We start from the raw sequence: 27,998 nt of genomic DNA, 5'->3' as shown, positions 1-27,998 counted from the left end.
GATCTCTGTGCAATAAGGTTTAATCAGCTTGCAGCAAAAACGGCAGGGCTAAAAGGTATTTGCACTAAAATGATGGCAGAGATGACCAGCCATGTTCCACAAAGTAGTGTGGTTCACACCCAACCAAGCCTGCAGGGTAGGTGGGCAGGATGCCATCCTGACTCCTGCCAACCTGCACGAGGCTGTCCGTCAGTTCCTTCCCATTGTGCACACTTATCTGTCTGGCCACTTATGACCCTGTGCTTTGGGTGCAACACTACTCTTTTTGAAAAGGTGCTGCCTGTCCACTGTGCGCTCAGGTCTTCTGGGGTGTGTGCAGCCTACAATGCTTTATCACAAAAAGACATACAAAAAGGCCAACATGTCATTTTTATGCCTGTATCTCTTTAGTCCATCCCAAAATTTGTGTGACATTTTAAATTTAGCCCTTAAAAAATAAAACAAAACCAGACTTCTAATTACCCAGTAGCATTTATTGACTAGCTTATTCATTCTTAGTGATCTCAATGTCACTTTGATTATAGCAGAACAGAACTAGGCATTCTCACCTGTCTCTGCCCCCATTCATATGTAACATTTTGATTAGTCTTACGATAGCATGTATGTATAAGCATGCGGACATACATATGCATTCATGCACCCATGTGGAAGCCAGAGGACAACCTCAGATGTTGTTCCTAAGGTGTAACCCACTTTGTTTCTTGAGATCGGTCTCTCACTGGCCCAGACCTTACTAAGCAGGCTAGGCTGGCCGGCCACAGAGCTCCCAGGGATCTATCTGCCTGTCTCTGCTCCTCCGGGGCTGGAATGTTTATGCCACTGTGCCTGGCTTTTCATATGGATTCTGGGGATTGAACTCGGGTCCCATTAGTACCTTACTAACTGAGCCATTCCCACCAGCCCTGACAGCACATTCTTTCTCTTTCCCCCTGAGACAGGGTTTCTCTGTGTAGCCCCAGCTATCCTGGAACTCACTCTGTAGACCAGGCTAGTCTTGAACTCAGAGAATTGCCTGCCTCTGCCTCCCAAGTGCTGGGATTGAAAGCGTGTGCCACCACCACCCGGCCAGCAAATTCTTACACAGGTTTCTTGTCCCTTTTGTCCTTACCTTGTTTTTAACGACGGTGCCCCACACCAGCATGCCTGTGCAAAGGAAGAGAGGGAGGCAAGCGGCGGCGTTCAAAGCCCATCGCCATGCAGCAGGAAGACAGAGTTTGCATATGGCTGTCCCATTCAGTCCTCGGCTTTGCCAGGGCTTGTCCCCCAGCCACAGACAGGCCCTTTCTTCACTGAGACCATCTGTCTAGAGCCCAGCTGCGGCTACTGCGGTCTCCTCGCCTCTCTAGACCACTCCACCGAGTGGCCTCTGGACACCCTTCCCAGTGGCGGTCGGTCCTAAGTCAGCACGAGTCACAGCCACTGCAGCATCCTTCCTGCTCCAGCAGTGGCCTCGGGCTTATGCTCTAGCTCACCTTGAGTTCTAGCAGGTGTGTTCCTCGTCTCCACAAGCCTCAGTCCCATCAGGTGCCGATGGGGCAGCCTGTGCCCTTTCCTCCAGAAAGCTCTGGCTGCACACGACTAAAGCAAAGTGACTCGGCCTCAAACACCCCACTAGGCGGTCTGCGTGCATCCGACCAGGTATGCACTGGCAGCGTCCTCTGCTCTCCCAGACCTGGTACTCAGGTCCATACCCTCTGCACCCAACTCCAGCTGCATCAGGAGCCCTGCTTTTAAATTTTCACTTCATAGCCACACCAGGGGTTCTCAGACTCAGAGTGGACGTGACACGTACCACCAGAGAGGCCTGTCCTACGTGGCCCAGCCCAGAGGTTCCGACTCCACTGATCTGAGGCAGGCAGCACAGAATCTGCATCTCCACGGGGTCCTTAGGGGATAGTGGGGGTGCAGAGATCACACCTGGACAACCAGAGACCTGTTCTGTTTCATAAGCAGGGCAGCCAAGATGCAGAAGCCAGATGCTTTGTGGCTAAATTGGAGAACCAGATAGGTTGTATGCAACAGTTCTGCAATAGATGGCCCCGTGCACTTTTGGGGACCTCCTGATACCCAGCTCCCAATATTGAGACGTTGGTCCTCTGAAGCCTACTCCATTGGAATCAGGACATCTCTTCAGATGGCTCCACCTGTGGGGTGCTCCTCATGTCAGATCTTCCCCAGGCCCCTCTAATCGCTTGAAGAATGCTTTACTGAGGCTTCTGGCCTCTGAGCAGGGCCCAGCTGTCTCCTGGAACATCACTTACCTCTCAAACACAGAATAATGGGATGACAACTTGTCTCAGGACACTCCCAAACCCAGCTTCACAGGTGGCCCTTCAAGTCCCACAGAGACCCCAGCTCAACAATGAATAGGATGAAGGTGGTGGGGACAAGAAGGGCCATTCCAGTATGAATGGGGGCAGAGGACAGGCACACAGTCAGCATTCCAGCCTGTGTTAGGACTCTCTCCTCTGCACATCACCACAGGCCATGGCTGTAATCTTTCCCAGGGGTTCGGAGAATCAAGGATCACAAAGCATACCCATATCCCATGAATGGGCTCATTTCCAGAGGCAGCCCTCATCCCTCACCTGAGAAACAAAGGGGAACATTACGATTTCAAATGTCACATGAACATGTATGACTGCCACAGCTGTACACCTCTGTCTTCACTTGCTGTGGATGAGTGCTCCCATCAAGCCTAGTTCCCCGATACATGTCACAGGAGGCACAAAGGGACAACGTTCAAACTGCATCAGTGTATGGGGCTTTTTCCAGGCATCAGATTAACAGCTACAAATAAGGAAAATGTTGCACATTCCTACCCTGTCTTAGTCAAACAAAAAACCCAAACAAACAAACAAAACTCTGTTTCCTCAAGATTGCAAAACAGTTCAAGAAATGCTCTTTAGAAAACATCCAGGATTCACTAAGGCTGTAAGTTTATCAGACAAGGAGTCCTTGTGAGCCCTGCTTTGTCACCAAGGGTCTAGCTACTGTGCCACACAACAGAGATGGACAGCATGCATGAGCAAAGTGCTGGTGCTTATCCTTACAATGCTGGCCACACACCACGCTTCCCGGAGAACAGGAATAAGCTCAGATTTCATCTGAAAGGAAGAACAGTTCCTGGTGGAACACACTCAGATTAAATTGCTACAATTCTTGTTCTGGTACACTATTTCTGGAAGCATTTCCCCGTGTCTGAATGGGGCAGATATAACCAGATCTTGCAAACACATACATGCTTGTCAAACACGCACATTGGTACATCCTGAGGCAATGCACACCTGAGCTTATTTACAGGACAGGCAAAAATGTGAAATTTTGTTATTTATAAGCTATAAAAATGTATATCAGTTTTTAATAAATATTTTAAAACTATTATATACTCACATAGGCTTTACCATTGGGGATCATGTTCAATGACTTGCCTGGTAAAAAGCTAACTAGTAAATTGTTCAATATAAATATTAAACTCTAAAATATACTTTTCCATTTATTAATAATATGTGTTCATAGATCTTTTGATATTTGGGCTTCATAATGCTCTTACCCATGGAAACATATAACTTTCTGAGTAACTTCAGAGGTTTAAGCCTCTAACAAAGACGGACTTAAGGAAAAAATTGATCCAGAGCACACTGGACCCTGTTTCTAAGGATGGCTCACATAGTCCAGGGTAGGGATTATATTCCTTCCATATCTGGTATTTCTGACCAACAAAACATACGTAAAATTGTATGCTCTTACTGTTTTTTTTCAAATAATGTCACCTCAATAGTAAAGAACATTAAAATGCCGTTGGTCCTCCCCAAAAGAACTGCCTGATGAAAGCAGAGGACCCAATGTCTAAATATCTAGAGCCGCTCGTATATAGAACCCAACTCCGCTCTCCCCACTGCCCAGAAGAGCTCTGAGCGCCATCATGGCAGTTCCTTCGGCACCTTCTCCCAATGTGTCAAATATGTGACCTTGGCACACTCTGCCACACCACCTGGAGATCTGAGCTAGGACTCTTGTCAGCCTTGGCCACCTGTCCTGCTCTGCTGACCACTCACCCAGGCCCGTAGAATCCCCTTACCTCCGAACAAAGCAGCCCTGTAGGGTCAAGAGGATCGAGTTGGGTGTGGGAGCCAGACAGATGGTTACTCTCCCCGTTTAGAGAAGATGAAATGCTAACAGAGAAAAATTAGAGTGATGTTTTGTTCTCAACCGAAAGAGGCCACCCATCCCATTGGCCTGGGGTGGGAACCACGTGACATCGCCCAGGCACATGTGACCTACTTTTCACCCAGCTCCCCTTGTGCCCTTGGAGGGGCACCCAGCACTCATGGCTGTCATTTCAATGGCTCCTGCCCCCAACAGGACTGAACAAGCCAGTGTGCCTGCAGGACATATACATAGCAGCTCAGCCTGAAATGGGGAGGGGGGTTGGCTAGTATTAATCCAGACACAGCTTTTCGCATTAGACATTACCATCGCGCTGACCATCCATGTGCAGTGTGGGCAGAGGCAGATCCCTAGACACTGACTATGGAGATACCCAAATTCTCAAGGGACCAGGTGAACAGTACCCAACTCACCTGGGTTAGGTACACAAAATGACAGACTGGAAATTCTTGCCTTCCCTATTTTTAATTAATTGTAGTCAGTCCTGAGAAGCAAGCCTATTTATACATTCAGAAGTAGATGAGCATGCTAAGTCATTTAAGGTGGTCTGGATGTGGGCTGTGATATGTACAGGCAGGATAAAGGGACCAACTCAGGACCCCCAGGCTCAAGTACTTGATACCTAAATGGAGGGGTAACATGCATACTGGCCATCATCAAACTGAGCATTTCTGCTACCAAGCAGGAGAGAGCGGCTATCCCATGATACTTGATTACTGATGTGTTAACTTTATCTAGCTATTTATACAGTATCAAAGGAGGTTAATGACAAAAACACAAGCAAGCATATATGAGAAGAAGGCCAGGAGGAACTAAGGAACTATGGGCTGTACCAGAAGGCAGACTGCACAGTGGAAGGAGCTGGTCACTTTAAGCATAGAAATTGCTAGTAACTCTGCAATGTCCACCACAGCACAGAAAAAAAAGGGGAGTCCCAAAACCTCACCAAGTAAATAATATAAGTAATAAACATCCAGTATAGAGAAATAACATAATGAAATGCTCCCCAGAACATTCAACCTGGATCTGCAATCTGGTAGGCGTACTATCTAGGTTCCATCACGGTGTCTTTTAAACAAAATAGAACCAAACTGCCCACATTTGTCCTCTTTTTTGCATTTAGTATTACATAGTAAATACTTTCAGTTAATGCACTTAGGTTTAGCCAATAGTACCAAATTCCTGATATTTCACTTTATGAATAAGATTTCAGGTACTCCGTTTTATGTTTTAGTGTGTAGAACTATAATGAGTCTACAATAGTTGAGTGTGTCAGACATTTTGAGTTGGTATATTGAGCAATGTTTTAGTAATATTGCTAAAGTTTGGGGCATATGTTTACCCTCAAATACGTATGTTGAAAATCAATCCCCATTGCTTCTCGGCCTTTTGGCTAAGATCAAGTGAAAATCAATCTCCAGGCTAGATGTGATGGTGCACATCTTAAATCTAGCACTCAGGAGGTAGAGGCAGCCAGATCTCTGAGAGTTCAAGACTAGCCTGGTCTACAGCAAGTTCCAGGCCAGCCAGGACTATATAGTGAGACCCCACCTTTAAGAAAACAAAACCAAGAAAGCTAGCTAGATCAATCTCTACCATGACAGTACTGGGGCCTGTGAAGGTGACGAGGCTGCGGCCTCCACCTAGTGTCTCACAAGAGGCTCAGGGAGACCAGTTTGGTTCTCTTGCCAGGTGGTCCTCCTGTAACACAGAAACACAGTATTTGTGTCTCCAAAGGATGCAGTGTCCAAGAAGGCTCCAGACTGGAAGCAGCTGCATCCCTACCAGACATCAGCAGACTTTCTGGCATCTTGAAATTGAGCTTCCAGCCTCTATAACTGTAGCAGATTTATGTGGGTCTTATTTATCTAGTCTTTGTCTTGTGACCTCCCCACCATATATATTTACAGCATATAATTTCTGGGTCAAAAATACATAAATTACATCAGGTATGCACACCTGCAATCCCAGCACTCAGACTTGCTGGTACAGGAGTCTGCATGGTCATACGTTCAGGGAACGTGTGCCTGGGAAAGACCATGGACCTTCACATAGGGCACAGCAAGTCCTAGAGGTATGCTCTGGGCAGTGCAGGGGTGTGGCTGTAGGAAGCAGGGACTTCAGGAGCTTGTTGGTCACACCAACTGTCCCAGATCTGAGGCCTCTCTGGTGGGTGAGCCTATTAGGATCAGTCTCCTCTGGGTAGAGGCAGAAGAGGGAGCTCTTCATCTCACCTGGGAATTAAAGCACATGGCAGTGGGAAGCCTAGCCAACACAGGACACTGGCCCAGCAGAGGGCATGTTGTAGAACACTGACTTCCAGGCACAGCATGGTCCTTAACATCTTGAAATCAGAGTGTCTATGGTTATCTCTATGTGACCTTTACAAGATCCACAAAATCAGGCCCTTTAACACCCCCTCCTAGCAGAAGTGGAAAGCTCACTGGGTCCCTTTCCTCCCCAAGGGTATATAAGTATTCTATCCCAGTAATTGCTGTGGTGGGGTGGGAGGTATATGGAGAAAGTCTTCAGTGGTATACAGCTGCCTGCCTGTAATTTCCCCTTGCTCCTGTAAGTAACCTCTTCTCTGTGCTGTTGTAAGTAATTCCAATAAACTCATTAGTTCACCAAGGTACAACTGGATCAAATCATTCCTTTGGTCTGTCATTGCCCTGGGATCTGGGATAAACTGAAATAAACTCTTCAGAGAAGGTCCCATGACACAAGGTGAGATGGTTTTGTTCCTTCTTGCTGTACAGCCATAGCCGGTGCCCTGACTAGTATAATTCGTTCTCTGCAAACCTCTCTCTCACCTTGACCACCAACCCATAACTCTGCTGCCCAGCTCTGCCTGGCCCAGCAAAGGCCAATCCAAGAAGTTCCCTGGGAGACTGGTAGGGTCCCAAAGCGGGGGTGTAGGCCAGGACTGAGGAACAGAAAGGGTGGCTTGGAGACTGGTTGAGTGGGAGAAATGTTGTGGGGAGCAGAGTGATCCTCAAGTACTAAGCCTCCAGTCAGTTGCCCTGTGGCTCCACTACCAGCTGCGGACGAGGCCTAGGTGCTTCCTTGTCCCCACTGTCTGTGCACTGAGCCCCTTTACTGCTGCAGGGCCCTTTCTAACCCTCTTCAGGGAGCTCTCATCGGGCTGCAGCCGAACATGCAGGTCTGGGCTGCAGTGAGCCTGGGGAGGAGGCACTAAAGGAAGACAGAAGGTGACCCTGAACCCTTACCTCTCTCACTGCCCATCCAAAGCTGCAACGAGGGGCAGAAGCCTCTCTTTACGGCCATGTACCCAACCAGAAAGCACCAGTCATGTCGTCAGAAAGCAGCAGGGCTGCTAATGAACAATCCAAAATAAATATTATTCTTTTTACCATAGTATCAGAAAGCACCCGCCCTTTCTACTATCCATATCACCAGAAAGCATTATGGATGATAATGAACAAAATAAATAATTATTCCTGCCATGGTATCAGAAAACAGAAAGGGGACTAAAACCCCATGGCAGCCATCAGTATCCCAGAACAGCTGCTGTTCTCCATTCCCTAGGCCTGGGCTTGCCTCATGATTCCTGGTTGCTCAGGCCAACTCCAGGAGAGAGGTTCCAGCCTTTGGGGTGACCTGAGGGTGTACAACTCTCCAAAGTATATATAGCGCCTCAGGGCCCAACAGAATGGAGCAGGACAGAACAAAGAACAGTCGCACTGCCAACACGTGTGTTCCCTAACAGGGACCCTGGCTTTGCTTCCACCATGCTGATGAAGAAACAGACAGACAGAGGGGGCGTTAGGGCTACTCACCTTCCCCCATAGGCAGGCTCTATGGTTCAAAGCAGGTCCATAGATCCAAATGCTGACGCGCACTGTCGCTCAGAGCACCATCCACCAAAAATGGAGGTCTCTGGCAGGGCTGGCTTCTCTGGAGCTCACCTACCTGAAAGAGAAACACAGGGCAGTGTGAGCTCTGGGCTCCAAGGCCTTGACCTCAGACTGGGCCCTTAGCAGCCTTTCTTCTTCCCATTCAGCAGAGCAACAAATGGCTCTAAAATGGTCATGTCTAAGGCCTACGTGAGAAGGATGTGTACCAGCAGAGATGACCTTAGGGATGATGTCCCTGAACAGCCCAATAGAGGCAAAGGAACATGAAGAAGGTGTCCATTTCCCAACAGGCATCCCAGAGGAGGTCCTATGAGGAATCTGCATGATTGATCTGCTTATAACATTTAGCATATATATCTTCTATTTATCATATTTAGTATATGCATCATCTACATACAATATCCAGCATATATATCTGCATAGGCACCAAGTTTAAAATGGCAGTTATTAGATTACACACTAAGTGCACTGCTGGTTTGCTGTGTTCACAGTCCACAAATGTAATCTTACCCATCTCTTCACCTTCCCCTTGCAGCAAGGCTACTGGAACCATCTTCTGCACTGTCTAGTCTTCTCCAGCCTCATGGTAGCCTCAGCCTGTGCTGTTGACTTGTCACTTTCTGAATTCAGGTCTGGTGCCAGCACTAGACATCGATTTCTTGCTGGAAGCACTCATCTCACCGTTGCCCTCCCTGCTATTTGTTATATATGCTCTGGGTACATATCCATGGCATGCCCAGGTGATTGGTAGGGACATCTAAAAGGCTTACTTACTTACAACAGCATCCTATGCTTGGCCATGTGAGATCAATGCACCAACAGTGATCACTGCCCAGGCTGTGCCTGCCTTTCCCAGAGCTGTCCAGATAATCAGTTTCGGGAGGCTGTCTCCAGCAGGTGTGTGTTACTCACCCATAGCATAAAGTTCCAAGCCAAATAAAAAGAAAATACCGGTGCAATGGGATTCTATGGCAGCCAAGGTTGCAAGAAGCCTACCCCCCCACGCCCCCCCCCCCCCGCCCTTCTTCACAGGTGCTACACCTGGGACAGCTCTGCACAAATATGGCATTAGCTTTGAGGGCATGGTGTGGAGCTGGGCCCTTAAGTCAGTGTGCGGGATACCAAGGTCACTTAATTTATACGTAGTATATGAACTAAGGCGATGCTTAAAAAAAGTTAAACAAGGGAGTAGAGAGATGCCTCCGCTGGTAAAGTGCCTGCTTTACAATCGCAAAGACATGAGTTCAGTCCCAAGCACCTGTGTATAAAGCAAAATGCAGTGGCACACACTTAAAATCCCAGAGCTGGGAAAGCAGAGGCAGGAGAATTCCTGGGGATTGTTGGCCGGCTAGTCTAGCCAGACTGGTAAATTATAGTGAAAGAGTGTCTCAAAAAATAGGATGGAGGGCAATTGAGGAACATACCTAATATCAATCTCTGACCACTTCATGCACATACATACGTACTTGTACACACTACGAATACACACACACACACTAAACAAAATAAGAGTTGAGTATGGTATTTTCCACCTGTAATCCCAGCACTTGGGAAGCTGCAGCAGGAGCATCACCAATTCAAGGCTAGCTTACAATACATAGCTAAGACATTCATTCAAAAATCCAAGGGCTAGGGACATAGAGCAATGGTCGAGTATTTGCCTAGCATTCACAAAACCCTGGGTTTGATCTCCAATACCGTACACGGGGCTGGGGGGTAGGAACCAAAGAGATCTCCTATCAACTATTGCAACATTAGCCTGTATTCATCTTTAGCCTCTCCCACCCTCAGAGCCACACGGATATGACACTGGTGATTAAAAGGGCACAACTCTGTATGTACCCACGCAGAGAGGCAGCTGGAGCTGTGGAACCAGGACCGGAACCTGCAAGTGGGTGAATGAGGCAGTGCAGGGAAGGAAAGTGGAGCTGAAGCCGTGAGTGGTGGCCACACAGCCCTGCTCAGGCGGCATGCTCGGGTGTGCTGCAGGAACTACAACAGTAACGTCCCAGGGGGCACAGTGAAGCCTCTGGGAGAGAATACAGCCCGGTCTGCCCTTGGTCCTCTTGTCACTAGCTGCCACCCCCAGGAGGAGGCCTCGAGCCTCTCTCTAAAAGTGACTCATTAAGGTTCTGGGCTTAGTGACATGCATCCTGAAGATAGTGACGTGCCAAAATTAAAATAAGAATGTCAAGGAGAAAGCAAGTAAACAACGGGACCCCCCCCCCCAGCTCCACGTCCAAGGCCCTCAGAATTCTAGAAGCAAGGGCCATGTTCTCAAATCAGAATTGAGAATGCTGTCAATCAGTGAAGCAAGAAATGGCCATGAAGATGCTGTCCTGATGTCACTGTGTGCTGAAGAACAAGAGAACCTGCAGTAGGAAGGAGGGAAGCGCTGTGGGCTTCTGGCCGCAGCACACAAACCCAGAAGAGAGGCCACAAGTGGAGACAGATGGGCTTCAGGACCAAAGCACCAACTCCCGGGCCTCCAGCCAGGGTGCGGGGTGCGTGAGAATAGAACCGGGGTGCATGAGAATAGAACCGCCAGTCACAGAACAAAGATGCTTCAGAGGAGCTAAGGAGGAGGAGGCACTGGGAGCCCTTAGGGAAGTAAATGAAGGACAGAACCGCAGAACTGAGTTTATGTCAGAAACAAAGGAACTCAACAGTGGAAGACACCTGCTGGTCTCCTCTCTGGGTCTTCATTTTGTCTGTCTTTTAAAGATTTATTTTATGTGTATGAGAGTTTTCCCTGCATGTAACATGTGCATCACATGCATGCAGTATCTGCAGAGGCCAGAAGAGGGCGTTAGATCCCCTAGAACTGAAATTACACATGGTTGTGAGTCACAGACTAGGTGCTGGAAATTGACCAGGGGTCTTCTACATGAGCAACAAGTGCTCTTAACCGCCAAGTCACCTCTCCAGCCCCATGTGTTGTTTCTTAAGCTACATTTTGCTGTCCAGCAGGACGCTTCCGGACGGAAATGTTTGGCGAGCCCTGTGTTCTACAGCACGTGTCTCCATCAGACATCCGGCACTGCGAGTGCACACGTCATGATCATTTAGGGTAAGAGAGGAAACTGGCACAGAGTATCCCTCGGGGTGAATGACCTACTCAAAGGGAGCTCATTAAACTTGGGAGAAGAAACAAAGTTTTTTTTACTGATGGCAAAATCCCACCCAAGCACAGCGCGGCAGGGCACACTGCGGAAGGGAAGACTCCGAAAATGAAGGACGAGTCTCAGGAACGCCGGGGCTGGAGCTGTGGCCCAGCAGTTAAAGAGCACTTGTTGCTCATGCAGAGGACCCAGGGTTTCGTTCCAAGCACCCCATGGTAGCTTACAACCGTCTGTAAATCTGGGTCCAGGGGCATTTGCATGCTGTCTTCTGAGCTCCTCAGGCCCCAGGCATGGACGTGGTGCACAGGCATCTATGCAGACAAAGTACTAGCACACATAAAGTTTTTGAAATCTAAAATACGAGGGTGGGGGTGGGGATCCAAACAGACCATAGAGACAGACCTAAACAGGACACTGTGAAACAAGGATGACCTCTAAAAGACACAAAAGAGAGCATTAGCCTGGAAACAGGCGTAGCAAAGGCAAAGGAGAACCAGCCAAACTGAACATCAAGAAGACTGCCAAGCGTTCAAAGAGGAGGCGACTGAGCAAGGTCAAAAGTTAAGTCAGAGCATAGGTCAAAAGTTATCCCAGAAATATAAAGTGGAGTTCCCAAAAAGAAAAGCAAAACTATGCCCGTGAGGCTGGGGATGGCTCAGTGGCGACAGAGTACTCAAGGCTCTTCCAGAGGATCCAAGTTCAGTTCCCAGGACCCCCATAGGGCATCTCACAACTACCTGTAACTCCAACTCCAGGGGATCCCAGGCCCTCTTCTGGGCTCCACAGCATCTGCACACATGTGACAGACACTCACACATATACACAGAAATAAAAGCAAAATCAATCTCTAAAAAAAAAATAAAAATAAAAACCACCTATGAACGTTATCAGGTAGAGACTGGGTTGATAATGCTCTTCATACACCCCAGCACACTGATCCAGGGGTGGTAATGACACAGAAGAGTCCCTGGAACTCCAGGTGAAAAGACCAATTCCTCTGCATAGGGAGGAAGCCAGACAGCAACAGACGGTCAAGTGCAGGGCAGCACGGGGCAGTGACCCCCAAACCCCAGCAGAACCAACTTCCTAGAAATGTTGAGGGGCAGATAGAAAGGGAATCTAGAGAACTAAAACATAACCCTTCTTAAAAGGATTATAAAAAGAGAAAAATATAGATAACACACCACATTTTTAAAAGATACACAGTAAAGAGGACACTGTAGCTCTGGGGGCTGGGATAATCCTTCAATTACATCAGAAGACGCATGTATGGGCCTCCCTGCCTAGGCAAAGTTCCAGGTCGGGTCGGCATAGCTGTGCTCTGTATCAGAGACACAAAGACTACAAAGATAAAAGCTAACCACAGGAGCATTCAGAAGCCTATCAGGCAGGGGCACAGGGAAGGGGCAGGGCTGGAATGTGGACTCCAAGCCTGAGTGAGACCAGCAGGTACTTCCTCACCAAAGGACTCAACTCCCAGTGAAGCTGTGTATGATGAATACACAAGAACGAGGTAACTCAGCGCCAGCTATATGAAGCACAAACTTCAGAGGCAAGGGAAGACGTATAAACACAGGGTCAAAGCAAATGCCATGGTATCCGCCATCAGCCCTGGCAAGAGTGGGCCTGGTGAGCAGATGAGGGCACCGGCAGCACAGAGCAGACACCAAGGACAGCACATCAGACTGTGGGAACAGCAAACCCATCTTCTTAATGTCCACCTAAAACCCAGCTTACTGTAGGTCACGGAGAACAATCCCAGAACGTTTTATGAGAACAGAAAAGGGACAGAGGGCAGTGGTATCTGGTCATAATATGCTAAGGTCAGAAATAACTTTACCAAAGGACAACTTACACCATATTAGGCACAATTAGGAAAAGAATCATTAAATTGGTCCCCAAGGGAAAGCAGTGTGACCAACACTCAAAGAAGCCTAGAGACCCAGCCCCTGTAGAGCTAGATAGACAATGAAAGTCTAGAAAGCCAGCTCTGCTGTCCCTCCTTTCTCTTCACAAAGGGAATGCCATTGGGGAGGAGCAGAAGTCAAATGATAAATGTAGCTCCCTCGATCTCCCCCCCCCCCATCTGCTGCTTTGGGACCCACTAGGAACAGCAGCAGCCATTCTGATGTCTGGCTGATCAGGCCACCATAGGCAATATCAGTCTCAAAGGATGAGGACCCCAAGCACGTCACATTTCCCTTGGGGACAGGGCAACTGTAACTAACACACTCATGCACACAGGCAATGCTCATGTTCCCATGTGTGTGGGCACAAAAGTAGCATATCGTGTCACCCAGGCTCTTTGTGAGTACATGGGCTGTGCCATGAGGAATGTGCCTGAACCAATCAGGACACGGTGCGTCCAGCTGCTCTTGGCAAGGGCTTCCTCCACTTCCCTGACTCTCAGGTGCCAGGGCAGCCACTATGTCTTGATGAGGGGTCATCTGGCAGTGACTCCAGGTTATCTAAAACTGGTTAAGGAGAACAAAGGCGCCAGAAAGCTGAAATGTGGGCTCTCCCACACACAGGGCTTCCTAGAAACTAAGGTGTGGTTTTCTTCATAAAGAAGGTCCAGGCTGGTGCCACACAGCTCTAGAGACCCGAGTGAAAAGACAGTAAGAACTAATTGAAGTATGCCTCTGAGTAACAAATGTATAAACTCAAGTGCAATCCTCTTGCTACAGATCTGTGCAGAGGGAGGACACAGCCATGGTCTGTCTCACATGGTCTTTCCTGGTCTAACATCCAGAATAGCTGCGGTCCCTTGAGTGTGAGGGGAGGACGCTGGCCTGTCCTTGTAGCTCTGCTGTGTGTGGGTAGATTGCCTATGTCCCACTCAGAGAAGCAGAACTGCCAGGGCTCCTGGCCCCTGTTCTGCCCTCAGCCTACGTGCTGGCTATTCTAGCACATGGCCATATGCCTGGGCTCTGGAAGTGTCGGGCCAGGCTCAGGGGCAAGCCAAGCATGAGATCCTGAAGAAATAGGAGTACCTCCTGTTGGTCAGCCCTTGCTCCCTACAGCCCGTCCAGCCAATCAGTAAAAGGCCAGAGCTAGGCAGCTCTCCTGAACACACTGAGAAACTGGTAGAGAGGAGTCTACGTAGGAAGGAGGCACATGGGCAAGAGGCTACTAGCAACTCCAGCACTCTAGGGTTCAGTGGCCATCACAATGGCCATCAGCTTGGCCTCTGCTGCCTTCACTGTGAAAAGCCCCACTGTTTTCAGCTTTAAAATTAACATTTGTATCTTTCACAGAAAAGTCCACAACTGTTGCCGACATTAAAGAAAAATGTTGCATACGATTCCTAGTTGTCTGGTTTCCTTCCTCAAGGATCACAGTGTGACAGGAGTGGAAGCCTGGCTGGCCATGGCTTGGCCCTCTGTCTCCACTTGCTGGATAGAGATTGTCCCTGGTCCACCGCACGCTGAGAGGCTAGCATTTTGAGGTGGCCCGCAAGATTGCCCACATGAGCACTAAAGTGGCTGTTTTTGTGAAGCTCAATTTGGCCACATTGTTTCGCTTGCTCCTGTCAATGGCCTGTCACTGAAGAGAATCCCAGAACCACGGCTCACCTTGGAACATGGTATGGCCATAAAACACAAAGTGGACTTTTCAAAGCTAGCTTCCTTTCAACATGGCACTTTGAAGCCTGTGTAATAAAGCACTCGGGGTGAAAACTGATAGTCTAGAAAGTTCTGCTACTTCTACATCACTTTGAGGAAGACTTTTGATGACCAATCCCATCATGTGTTTAATACATATAAGCGTGCACACGAGTGCGCACGTGCACGCGCACACACACAGACACACACACACACACACACACACACACACACACACACACACACACACACATACCTCAGCTGTGAAGGTAAATTTATGGAAATAGAAAACAGAACCTCTCAAAGTGTTCCAACTTTACCATTTTCCATAGGTCACCGATCTGAGGACAAGGCAAACTGAGACAGGAGTGGATGGGCCATTTCTTTCCTCACCAGAAAAGTGGAACTTATGTCTCACCATAGTTCTTCCAGCTGTGTGCTATGGTCCATGGTAGGGTTTGCAGGGCCAAACAAACAAACATCAGACTCCACAGGCACGGTGACACAGATACCATTAGCCAGTGGGATGAGACCAAAAGGCTGCAGTAAACACACTCTTGGTACCACCATTCCTCAAGATCATAACGCCCAGGAAGGGCCCTGGGCACACTGGGATTACAGGAGTGTGAGGACTTCCGGAGGACCATGGAAGATCTACCACAACCTGGCAAGCCTTGGGACACGGCCACAGCTTCAGTGAGGCAGAGTCAGGTCCTCAGAGCAGCCTAGCTGCAAAGAAGCCCCCGAAAGACCTTTAAATGGGGCCAGGAAAGAGGAACAAGCCAGTAGGGAAGAACGGACTCCAGAGATGCAGGCTGAGGAAAAGGCTGCTGCTGCTGCTGAGCTGGGTGGGGATGCCCGCACTGGGGCAGTGTAGAGGGGCTGCTGCTGCTGAGCTGGGTGGGGATGCCCGCACTGGGGCAGTGTAGAGGGGCTGAGCTGGGCAGGGATGCCCACTCTGGGGCAGTGTAGAGGGCTGCTGCTGAGCTGGGTGGGGATGCCCACTCTGGGGCAGTGTAGAGGGGCTGAGCTGGGCAGGGATGCCCACTCTGGGGCAGTGTAGAGGGGCTGCTGCTGAGCTGGGCAGGGATGCCCACTCTGGGGCAGTGTAGAGGGGCTGCTGCTGAGCTGGGCGGGGATGCCCACACTGGGGCAGTGTAGAGGGGCTGCTGCTGAGCTGGGCGGGGATGCCCACACTGGGGCAGTGTAGAGGGGCTGCTGCTGAGCTGGGTGGGGATGCACGCACTGGGGAGTGTAGAGGGGCTGCTGCTGAGCTGGGCGGGGATGCCCACACTGGGGAGTGTAGAGGGGCTGCTGCTGAGCTGGGCGGGGATGCCCACACTGGGGCAGTGTAGAGGGGCTGCTGCTGAGCTGGGTAGGGATGCCCACACTGGGGCAGCATAGAGGGGCTGAGCTGGGTGGCTGCCTGGGCCAGGAGGAAGAAGAAAAAGGCATGAGCAGCTTATTTGTACACAATAGGGACCAAGCAGATGGTGACTCCACTCTTTTGATTCCTCTCCCATTGGGGGAGAGCCTAATTGTGAAATATGTTCAGCACCGTGTTAGCGTATGTCATTATTTTGTCAAATCCTCAACTACTGATAACTATCCTCTCTCATTAAGAATATGTCTTTCAAAATAACAAAGGACAAGTAGTTCATCAGAGGAGAGTTGCCCCCATTCCACGGCTTGGGCCAGGACAAACTGAGCAAGCCCTTGGCTGTCCAGGGTTGCTCTTTACTCCCTCTACCCCAGGGAACTGTTCAGAGCATAGCCCCTCAGTCTCCCCAGAAGTCCATTCCAAGGCTGGGTGGAAAACACATGGACACACACAATTTCCTGATGGTGCAGCCTGCCTGGCATCATATTCTGTAAGACTCACTTAAGACTCCCGTCCTCACTCTGCTCCCTCTAAAGCAGTGGTTCTCAACCTTCCTAACGCTGCGACTCTTTAATACAGTTCCTCATGTTGTAGTAACCCCCAACCAGAAAATTATTTTCATTGCTATTTCATAAATGTAATTTGCTACCATTATGAACTGTAATGTAAATATCTGTGTTTTCTGATGGTCTTAGACAACCCCTATGAAAAATTCATTTGATGTCCCCCAAATGGGTCACGACCCACAAGTTGAGAACCGCCAGGCAGTGGTGGCGCATGCCTTTAATCCCAGCACTTGGGAGGCAGAGCCAGGTGGATCTCTGTGAGTTTGAGGCCAGCCTGGGCTACCAAGTGAGTCCCAAGAAAGGCGCAAAGCTACACAGAGAAACCCTGTCTCAAAAAATCAAAAGAGAGAGAGAGAGAGAGAGAGAGAGAGAGAGAGAGAGAGAGAGAGAGAGAGAGAACCATTGCTCTAAATGAATTTGCTGTTCATAGGTTGAGGTTCTGTCTTTATATACAGTGACATCAATACATAGTATAGTGCCACTAGAGGCTTCTGTAAAGCTGTGTGTTCAAGAACTTTCCTTAGCTCTTACATACACACGAGGGAGCCAGAACACCTCCAGGGAGTCAGTACACACGGGACTCAGGCCTGCAGAATCCAGATGTGTCACCTTGGTATACATCTGCACAGATGTTGTAGTATGGCTATGGGTGTGATAAGTGGTCACTGTCTCAGCACAGACCTTATCTAAATCAGGGAAGAGGCACAACAAGATACAGGTCACAGGGCCTCCATGTGGGCCCTGGAAAGATCAGGTGAAGGTGGCCTCCCATTGCCCAGGACTCAAGACAATGCCTGGGACTACAGCCTCACAGTCTCTGAGACAAACGACCTCTTGGAACACTAGGGAGACATGAACACAGGTGCAGAGATGGGGAGTGGATGGGCTATAGCTGTAAATTTGGCAGGCAAGCACTAAGCTATTGCCAACTGCCACAACCTGGTGAGACAGGGTTTGAAGTGCTCTGGGGCACCACCTTCCACTGCAGAATGTTAGGGAAGACAGGCTTCCCCTTTTGTTAAGTGTGGCAAATATAGTGACTTCTGGGACAGGCAGGAGGGGGGAATCCACACAGCAGAGGCCCAGGGCACCTGAGCTGACCAGAGCATCAGCAGGAGGTACCAAACCAACATGAACTTTCTGGAATTTGATTCTTTCCACACCTGGGTTTTCAGTGAGGAAGCCAGTGACGTAAGATGCACACATAGCTTCAAGGGCCCTGGCTGCTCACTACACAGAACTAGCTAAGGCTTTTAGCACATAAGGATTGAAAGTATATGCGAAAAGCCCAGAGATAATCTAAGACATGGGAGCCATGTGACAGGCTGGTGAGAATGGGAATTATGGGGAAGAGCAGCAGTAGGAAGGTCATTGCTGAGCCAGGAGCAGAGACGGTCACTTAGGTACAACTCACAAGCTCTGAGCCAAGGTATGTACCTTCTTCTTTCTCCCTAGGCACCCCCAAAATGTTTTTAATCTCAGAATGTGAAGACCCATAACCTCATCCCAGGCCCCCTCATCCCAGAGTCTAGCCACAGGCTTGTAGAAAAGAAGTTGGGGGCTGGATGAACACAGGCAGACCCATTTCTTGGCTCTGGCAACCATGGCACATTTGGAATCAAGAGAAGCTGGCCACACAGTCTGACAATAAAGCTGTTCCCATTCCAGCTTGCAGAGGGCTTCCTCCATTATCAGGGATGTTTTCCTAGCTATGCCTGGGTGGGAATCTCATTAGGACCAGAAGCACAGGAAGTGAACGTGCTTGTGGGGTGTGCGGGTACCCGGTGGCAGTGAGGAGTCCTGGGGGCCTCAGGAGAGGTCAGCAAGCACAAGGCTGCACACCCAAGCACGTGTGCGATCGGAGACGAGTGATGAGCCTGGGCCACATGGCCATGAGAATCTTAGGGAGCTGGCCTGGGTCTCAAGAGCTGCTCCCTGTGAGCTGTGAATAGGGACTGGCCTCTTGTAACAGAACATGATTTCTGGAAGAAGCCCCATAAGAATGCCGTCTAAGGAATGTACTTTCACGGAGTGAACTTTCCTCCTGCTTTCTTCAGGGACAAGGCCCAGTTTAGAGCTCAGGAAAGAGAGGAGGCCAGGGCAGGAACACAACTAACAAAACACACTGGGCCTTTCTGAAGAAAGGATTCTGCTTCAGAAATGTGGAAAACTCAAGTCAACTGAGATGTGGCTTCAGGCATGTTAGCTCTGACCATGAGCTGATGGACAGAACACACGGGGACTCTCCACAGGGAACTGCAGAGCTGTAGCTCAGACCCGTGCCCTGTGCATGGGGGTGCTAGCCGCAGATGCAGCCCCAGCCTCTCCAAAGGCGGCTGGCTGCTGTAGTCTGGGTGCTGTGGTCAACAGAACTTCCATACAGAGCAACCTCAGAAAGACACACTCATAATCTGATGCTCCCCCTTGATAAAGCCCTAACTATGAAAATAGTGGCACCATTGACTATGTAAAATCAGTGCCACTAGGTGGCAGCAGAACACCATGGCCTGATCAAGCACAGTGTGTCTGTACCTTTCCTCAAAGACAAAAACGGGTCCTGGGCTTTGGCTGTAGCCCAGCTCCGAGCCCTCCCAGAACCTGCTTCTATAATTCTAATACTAACAGGAATCACCCACACTTGCTCACATTATTGTCCACAGCTATTTCTAGCTCCCAAGGCAGAAGTAACTATCCTACAAAACTGAAACTACTTTCTTCCAGGCTAGTGTAGAAAGTGTGTGTTGGCCTGATCCTTATTCATCGGGACAGTGACTTCAGTCAGTGTCCATTGCCTGTTACTACTTTCCTGGATCAGCAACACCGTTCTGCGGCACAGTCCACTTTCAGAGGTTTCCTCACTGTGTGCGGCATCAAGACCCACTCTTGTTACAAACAAGGTTGAACTCCTGAATGCCAGTTTGGGGTCAGGGGTTCCAAGGCATCAAAGGTCAAGTGGCAAAATGGAACGTGGAGTGAGAGGGTGCAATGTTCTGAGAGTCAGCCCTGCCTGGGTCAGCAGGGTGTGCTGGCCCACAGCCCTGTGGCCATGGTGCTCTCAAGGATAAGATACACATGACAATGAGTGCTGGCAATGGGTGTTATCAACTCAGTCAAGAAGAATCAGGGGTTCTTGTCCAGGCACTGAGCAGAGCCCACGATCAAAAGGGAGGCTGGGTTCTGTGGAAGACCTCCAGCCTTACAATGTGTAAGATGCTTTCTCCCAATCCTTCCCCGAGGGGCCAAAAGCAGCGTGCCGAAATCAGTAAATGCAGGCCTTCAGAGACTACTAGATACTGGGCCCAGCTCTGCCCATTTCAGGGGACCCCAATTAAAGTGACAAATGGAACCCTTGCCTCTGTCAGCTTCACAAGGGCCATTGTGCTGTCAAGTGACAAGCTGGACATTTTCACCCGTTCCTAATCACAAAACTGGGGTGGAGACACTTGGCAGGCGCCAGAACCATCACTCTGGCTTCCTCCCTGGTCTCGGAAAGGCAAAAGGTCAGGTAGGATCTCTGAGAACCACCCCCACCCAGACAAAGAGCATCTGGGAAGATGGTGGAGTCAGTCTGCTGTCAAGGACCTAAAGTCACAAAGCAGTTTAACCCCTTGAGAACCCACTCCGTCTCTACTTACATGGATGGACAGGCCAATGACATACCCACCCACCTCCGCCAAACACGTGCTAGCCCCGTTGGTAGTGCCGAGATGTGGATCACAGATGTGGTCTCTGTATTGTGCCAGCATGAGAGATGTACCGCACGGAGCAGCCTTCTGGGCCCGTCAATGAGCAACACCCAGAAGAGTTTCTTTTCATGGGAAAGCTGCAACACATGGCTGCCTCCCTCGGGGTCAAGGGAGCTCTATCTTTTTACTCTACCACAAGACAATTTCCAGGAACTCTGGTTGCTTTTGTTATTTTAATAGACCTTTCCCTTTTCTTTCTTTTTGTTTTGTTTTGTTTTTTCTAGTTTTTTGTTTGTTTGTTTGTTTGTTTAGTTTTGTTTTTTTGAGATAGGGTTTCTCTGTGTAGCCCTAGCCATCCTGAAACTGTAGACCAGGCTGACTTCGAACTCAGAGATCCACCTGCGTCTGCCTCCCTCCCGAGTACTGAGATTCAAGTTGTGCACCATCACCATCTGTTGTTTTAATAGACGTTTAAAGATTAGTTTTAAGCTCACAAGCAACCGATTGCCCATGTATCCTCTCATACTCTCACCGTCCCCTCCATTATCAGCATCTCCCACTAGAGCAAGCACGAGACATCACTCTCATTAAAAATACAGAATTCCCATCACGGTTCATGCTTGTTGTATGTTAACTTCAGGCAAAGGTATAATAATGATGTGTACCCACTATTACAGTATCACACAAACATTCTTCACTGCACTAAGAAACCCCTCTGTAATCTGCCCACCCAGCTTTCCAACCCTCAACCCCTCGGCAATCACCCATCTTTGTTCTGTCTCTGTAGTTACACTTTTTCTAAAGCATCATGCGGTTGGAATCATAGGGTCTATGTCCTATTCTAATCAGCTTTCACTCAATAATAACTATTGATGATTTCTCCATGTCTTTTCACGGTAGTTCATTTCTCTTTAGTACTGAATACTGTACAGTCTGAATGTACCACAGTTTACCTATGCTTTCACCCATTGAAGCAGATCTCGTTGTATCCAAATTTTCGGCAGTTATGAATGAAGCTGCTGTAAACACCTGTGTACAGATTTCTGTGTGGGCATAACTTTTCAACAAATTTGGGTAGACACCAAGGAGCAAAGTTGTGGGATCATAAAATATGAGAATGTATCATTTATAAGAAACTGATTAAATATCTTCACAAATGACTAACATTTTTCCCCCACTAGGAGGAGGGGGGAGGGAGGGGTGGGAGGAGGGAGGGAGAAAGGAGGAAGGAGGAGGGAAGGGTGGAGGGAGGGAGGGAGGGAGGGAGGGAGGGAGGGAGGGAGGGAGGGAAGGAGGGAGGAGAGGGAGGGTATGACTTCTCATTGCTCCCCATTTGTGCTAGCATGTGGCATTGTCAATGCTCTGTACTCTGGCCATTCTGGTAGTTACGTCATGATTGCTTGTTTGAAATCGTGTTTCTCTAATGACACATGATGTGGGAACTCTCATCTATTTGTTACATTTGCATCCTTTCTAGTGAAGTACCTGAATTTAAGAAGTTCTCTACTTTATACAATGGTCCTGTAACATATATCTTCTGTAAATGTTTCCCAGTCTGAGGCTTGTTTCTTGACTCTCTTGACAACATCATATTCTATAAAGCAGAAAACTTAACAAAATTCACCACTTCTTTCCCTCCGTAACATCCTATCAGAAAAAAAACCCAAAAGCCATCTTGATTTTCTCCTATATTTTCTAGTTTAGTTTTGTGTTTTACATTTAGGTCTGTGGTCCATTTTGAGCTAATGCTTGTTTTGTTTTTTGTTTTTGTTTTTGTTTTTATTTTTGTTTTTGTGGTTTTGGCATGTGGACTCCAGTTGTTCCAGCTGTTATGTTTGCCTAAGCTTCTTCACCAAAGACCAGCTGACTATACTCATGTGGCCTACAGCTGAGATCTCAGTTATTAACTTGTCTCTTCTTTTACCAATACAACACTATCATGATTACTGTAGTTTAAAGTTTTTAATTACATTTTTATTTATTTGGGTGTGTGCAAATGTGTGTACATTCATACCAAGGCACACGTGTAGAGGTCAGACAACTTGTGGGAATTAGCTCTGTCATTCCACCATGTGGGTCCTGAAGACGGATCTCTGGTCCTCGGGCTTGGTGGCAAGTCTCTGCCGAGCTATCTCATCAGCTCTATCACTGTAGGTTTATAGTAAGTCTTGAAGTCAGTAACATCATTTTGCTGTTTTCTTCTCCCTCCATCGGGATATTCTGGGTCCATTGTTTTGTCAAATAAACTTCAGAATCACTTTATCAATGTCCAAAATATAACTGATAAGCATGTTTATTTGTATTGTGGTGACTCCACATCAAGTTATGATAAAGTGACATCTTCATAACATTGAATCTAATCCTCAAATATGGAACATCTCTCCATGTATTATCATTCTCCTTTGACTCATTTATCAGTTTTTTCTAATAGTTTGCCTCATATATTTTGTATGTGGTATGTATATGTGTTGTTTTGCCTAAGTATTGGGGGGAGGGGTGCTAATGTGGCATTGCATGCTAATTTTAATTCTGCTTGTTCAGTACTTGTATATAGGACCCTGACTTATTTTTGTATATGATCTTATATCTTGAAACTTTGCTGTAATAACTTTGTGAATTTTATGTAGTTTTTGCCTACTTCTTTTTAATTGTCTTAAATGTCTTCCTATAGCCCAGATGTTAAAGGCTAGATAGGTTACCAGCCTAGGGCTCTACTGGGAGGTGTTGGCAGCTTTAGGAAGTGATGCCTACTGGGGAGAAGTCAGTTCACTGGAGGTGTGCCCTCAAAGATAATTGAGACCTTGTGTCTGTCTGTCACCCCCCCATCCCTACCTCTCTCCTCTCCTCTCTCTGTCTAATCATCTTTTCTAGTAAGTCACATGGTTTTCAATCTTTTCTTCTACTTCATTGATTCTTATCACTGTGATTTCATTTTCATCTAGTCCCAAACAGTTTTGAATCTGGCCTTATCATTTTTCTTCTCTCTGAAGAACGTCTAACATCTCTTACAGGCAGGTAGGTAATCCGGCACAGGTGTCTGGTCTGGAACAAGAGTCACTCTGACCCCAGTGAGTCCTCTTCTGTCCCCAAGTCCTCTCCTTATTGCTTCTGACCTTCTGGCCCTCTATGGCTTTGCCAACCAATTCCACGGCCTCAGTGAGCTCTACTGGAAATGCTTGGAGCAGGAACTGCTTTCTAGTCCAAATACGGAACTGTAGGATCATTAAAATAAATTCTAGACAGAGATAAAAGCATAAAATGATACATACTACAAGAAACCATTTGCATCAGTAACTTTTCCTGTTGCTGTGATAAATTTCCCTGAAAAACAAGAGAACTTAAGGGAGATTGACACTTATTTTGGCTGAGAATTCAAGGTACAGTCCATCATGGCAGGAAGTCCAGGTGGCTGACCACACTGAATCCTCAGTCAGGAAGCAAAGAGTGACGGCTGCCAGTGCCAGCCAGCTTTCCTCTTTTCTATGCAGTCTAGGCCCAAGCTTAGGAAATGGCACTGCCCACTTTTAGGTTGGGTCTTCCTGCCTCAATTAACCAAGATAATCTCTCACAAGCATGGCCAGAGGCTAACCTAATCTGGACCATTTCTCACAGATCTGTCCAAAGTCTTGTCTCCTATGAGATTCCAGATCTCGTTAGGTTGCTAAGTCTTATTAACTATCACAACATTCAATATTTAGATAGCTCTGCAATGAATAAAACTATATGTCTTAATCAAAAGTAAGAACTTAAAAAAGGAAAAAACACCTAGAAATTAACATTTAAAGTGTGACTTTCCCAAAAGGAAAATTGGCTGTGCATACAAAATATAAAACTCTCAAAGAATAACCAGCAAGGAATTTGGGGGGGGGGGTCCTAGAGCATGCAGCACCATCTATAGAAAATGGGTGCTGGTTACAGTGGCATCTGAGTAGAAGGCGATGCCAAAGCAGATCCTTGGAGGACAAAGCCTGCCCACAACTCTGGGTCAACAAACAGAAGTAGAACCTGTCACAGATGCATTCTGGGAGGTAGTGACCCACACCTGGGACCATGGCCATGGGAGGCCTGCTTTGCAGAGACCTTTCCACTCACCCTCCCACTGCTAATCCTGTGACTCAATTCCTCTCATTTTTTGCTCTTTGTTCTAAATGGGGATCATGAAATACCCACCTTTCAGGGCTGTGTAAAGTACTCTGTAATTTGCAAAATGTTACACAAATGAGGGAATTTTAGGTTTTTGTTTTCTTCATATAATCCTAAAGTAAAAAACAGGAGACAAGAGAAAGGCATGGGGCATGCATTTGCTATCTTAGTTCCAACTGATGCCAGGATGCCACTGTCTGCTGGTATAGAGAGAAGGCAGGAAGGTGTGTGCAGTGCTCTCTGGTACCACATCTCAGCACCTAGCCTCTGTTTCCCATTCTGTATTGAGGGGCAGCCCACAGCAGCCCAAGCTCTCTCCCTTGTTGCAGTTTCCAATCACTTCAAGAAGCCCAGACACCAGTGATGAGTCACTGAACCATGGGACTCTGTCACAGTGGCACTGTGACCATATCTTTGGCAGGCCTTCCTTCTTCTACCGCCTATCAGATGGGTCACGCTTTCTCTAGACAGAGGTGACACCTATCTCAAGCTATTGTCCCTGAAGGCATGAGGGAGGCTTTCTTGATGTCTCTTCATGCCATCCTGCCAGTTCTCTCGGTCTCCAAGGCAGAGGGAGATGCCCACTCTACATACAGCCAGGATAAGAGAGGGGCTATATCTCACCTATCATAAGCATGTTGATAATTGTCTAACTGGTAACAAAAAGGGAAGCAAGTAGCATTCTCTTCCAGCACTGCTAGCTCTACCCTGGCCTGAATGCACCATTCTGCCACACTGCTCCAAGAGACCCAACCACTCTGTATGGCTGTTGTGACTATTCTTGGTTGTCGACTTGACCACATCTGGAATTAACTAAAACCCAAAAATGGAGGGCACACCTGTGAGGGACTTTTGATTAATTCGAAGTAGGAAGATCCACTTCTAATCTAGATCTCTGAGGTAGGAAGATAGCCTTTAATCTAGATCTTTTGAGCTCAGAAAACCCACCTCTAATCTTGGCCACACCTTCTGCTAGAAGCCGATATAAGGACATGGAAGAAGGAAGCTTTTGCTCTTTACCTGCTTGCTCTAGCGTTGCTAACAAGTCCGTTCCTTCACCAGCATTTGAGTCTTCTTCTCTGTGTACACCGAAGACCAGCTGAGACATCCAGCCTCATGGACTGAACAACTACGGGATTCTTGGACCTTCCATTGGTAGATAGCTATCATAAGACTAGCTGGACCACAGCCTCCAAGCTATTCTAATAAATCTCCTTTAGCTAGATGGATGGATGGATGGATGGATGGATGGATGGATGGATGGATGGATGGATGGATGGATAGATAGATAGATAGATAGATAGATAGATAGATAGATAGATAGATAGATAGATAGATGATAGATAGATAGATCTAGATAGAAATACATGGAGAGAGAGAATGAGATTCTTTCTATAAGCTCTGTTACTCTAGAGAACCCTAACACAATGGCACCAACTCCAGGGGTCCACTACTGGCTGGGCTGCCTGAAGGGTTAAGGGGTCTAGAGATTCAGAAGGAAAGATTCTGACCTCACTGGCATTTTCTCATAGTCCAGCTTCAAACTCCTCCTTCCTACTACCACCACCCATCCAGAATGCTTAAATTACCCACTTCTCTTGATCTACCCTGGTAGGGGGAGCATCCAGCTCCTCATGCATGTAACCATATGCCTTTTTCTACAGGAGTCAAGCCCCTAGTGAGGGAAGGGCACAGGCCAAAACTGAGGCAGCTGTGCCAAGTTTCCAGTGTGATGGTAACCCATGTGGCCACCGTGGTGCCAGGGTAAGGATGCCCAAGGCAGTCCAGGGAAGCCTGAGGCCTTAGCACAGATACAGTTGGGGGATGCAAAGTACTCCCCCACAGCAGGGCTGTGTATCACCACGGAGTCAAGCAATGGAGAATCTCTGCTGGCAGTACCTGCCATCCTTTGTGATGGTTAAACCTTCACTGTCAATTTGATGGAATTAGAATCACTTAGGAGATATATGTCTGGGCACGTCTCTCAGGGCATTTTTAGGCAGGTTTAACTGAGAAGGAGGGAACCTACCCTGAAAGTGGGTGGTACCATCCACAGGCTAAGGTCCTGGACTGAATAAAAATGGAAAAACGAGACAAGAAGCTGAGTGCCAGCAGTCATTTCTCCACTTCCTTACTGTGGGTGCAGTGTGATTGGCTACCTCATGTTACCATGGGCATGCTTTTCTGGCCATATGATCTGTAACCTTCCAACAATGAGTCACATAAGTCCTTCCTTCCTTCCTTCCTTCCTTCCTTCCTTCCTTCCTTCCTTCCTTCCTTCCTTCCTTCCTTCCTTCCTTCCTTCCTTCCTTCAGTTGCATTAGTTAGGAATTTTGTCCTAGCAATGAAAAAAAGTGACTAATGCACCTTTCCTGTGCAGCAGGGGTGAGACTTCCCCACAGGCCCATCTGATGGAGGCAATTCCTCAACTGACATCTCCTTTTCCCAGACAACTCGAGCTTGTACCAAACTGACAAAAAAAAACTAGCCAGCACATCTACTGAGCCTCCTCACCAGCCTAATTTTTAATAGAATCCAGCCTTTCCTTCACTAGGGAAAAGTTTTTGTGAACACTTCATGAGCTCAATGTTACCCTTCTACTCTCGCTGGGCATCATGGTCAACAGGAATTCTGGTCCCTGATTTTAGCCTAGTCAGACAGATTCAGTGTGTAGAAACTCCAGTCACGTTCATTAAGCCAGTGCCCACAGACTCCAGCCTTGTTTCTGCTCCCACATGCTACCTTGAGACCTGTCTGGGGTCAGTCTCCTGCCTGGCCTACTAGGCTCTGAACATCTTTAATCTCCCAGGAAATTCTACTGTTTGGTGCACATCGTATTTCCACAGCCCAAGACTGGGGACCCAGGAGGAGTCAACACACCCCTGTGGAATAACACAGCAGCAATGCAGAAACTACCATTGCTATGGCGTTCCTGGACTGTTAGATGGCAGGCTGAACAAGTCATGAGGACCAAGCCAGTAAGCAGAGCGTGGCTTCTGCCTCCGGGTTTCTACGCTCCTACCCTGACTTCCCTCAGTGTCGGAATGTGACTGAGAGCTGTAAGAAAAGCCCATCTAAGACATCAGTGATTCTTTGTTTTCTTCATCGTGGGATTCAGCCATCCTGTCTCCTGCATTTTGCTACCCTAAATGTTTGCTTCTTTCTGAAGTCCTTGGCTGTTTCTCTGGAGGAAGCAATGCTTCCATCTGAGTCTTTTTCTCATGTGGTATACTTATAAACCCGTCCCTTGACCGCTCTTCCTATTGTGTGTGGCGCTTCTTTCTCCTGCTTTTCATTTTCTTCAAGTGTGTGATGGAGCTTGGCTGTGTTCACAGTTCTGCTAAAGCCTCAATCTGCTTGTCCTGTCCTGGAGCCCATACACCTCCATCCTGTCTTCAGAGAGTGGTTCCCAGGCTCTCTCTGGAGTTACAGATGGCAGGGCACACT

General features: G+C 47.9%; 1 protein-coding gene across 26 annotated transcripts in view; it reads right to left on the bottom strand.

Annotated features, from left to right (window-relative positions):
* Positions 1-27,998, bottom strand: part of Pcbp3 (poly(rC) binding protein 3) — a 204,758-nt gene that overhangs the window by 53,750 nt on the left and 123,010 nt on the right. For 21 of the 26 annotated variants that reach the window (XR_013046907.1, XR_013046908.1, XM_076558567.1 and 18 more), the window contains one exon: positions 7,971-8,103. Coding sequence is in view for 19 of the 26 variants with exons in the window: in XM_076558567.1 (XP_076414682.1) it covers positions 7,971-7,980 (10 nt within the window). In the remaining 7 variants the exon portion in view is untranslated. Of the gene's footprint in view, positions 1-4,081; positions 4,176-7,400; positions 7,508-7,970; positions 8,104-27,998 lie in introns of those variants that run through there. The other 5 variants (XM_042265603.2, XM_076558582.1, XM_076558583.1 and 2 more) reach the window with 2 other exon arrangements.

This window comes from Peromyscus maniculatus, chromosome 21 (assembly GCF_049852395.1).
Source record: "Peromyscus maniculatus bairdii isolate BWxNUB_F1_BW_parent chromosome 21, HU_Pman_BW_mat_3.1, whole genome shotgun sequence".
Taxonomy (NCBI): domain Eukaryota; kingdom Metazoa; phylum Chordata; class Mammalia; order Rodentia; family Cricetidae; genus Peromyscus; species Peromyscus maniculatus.
The sequence above is the reverse complement of the archived record's forward strand: the minus strand, read 5'-3'. Positions and strand labels throughout refer to the sequence as shown.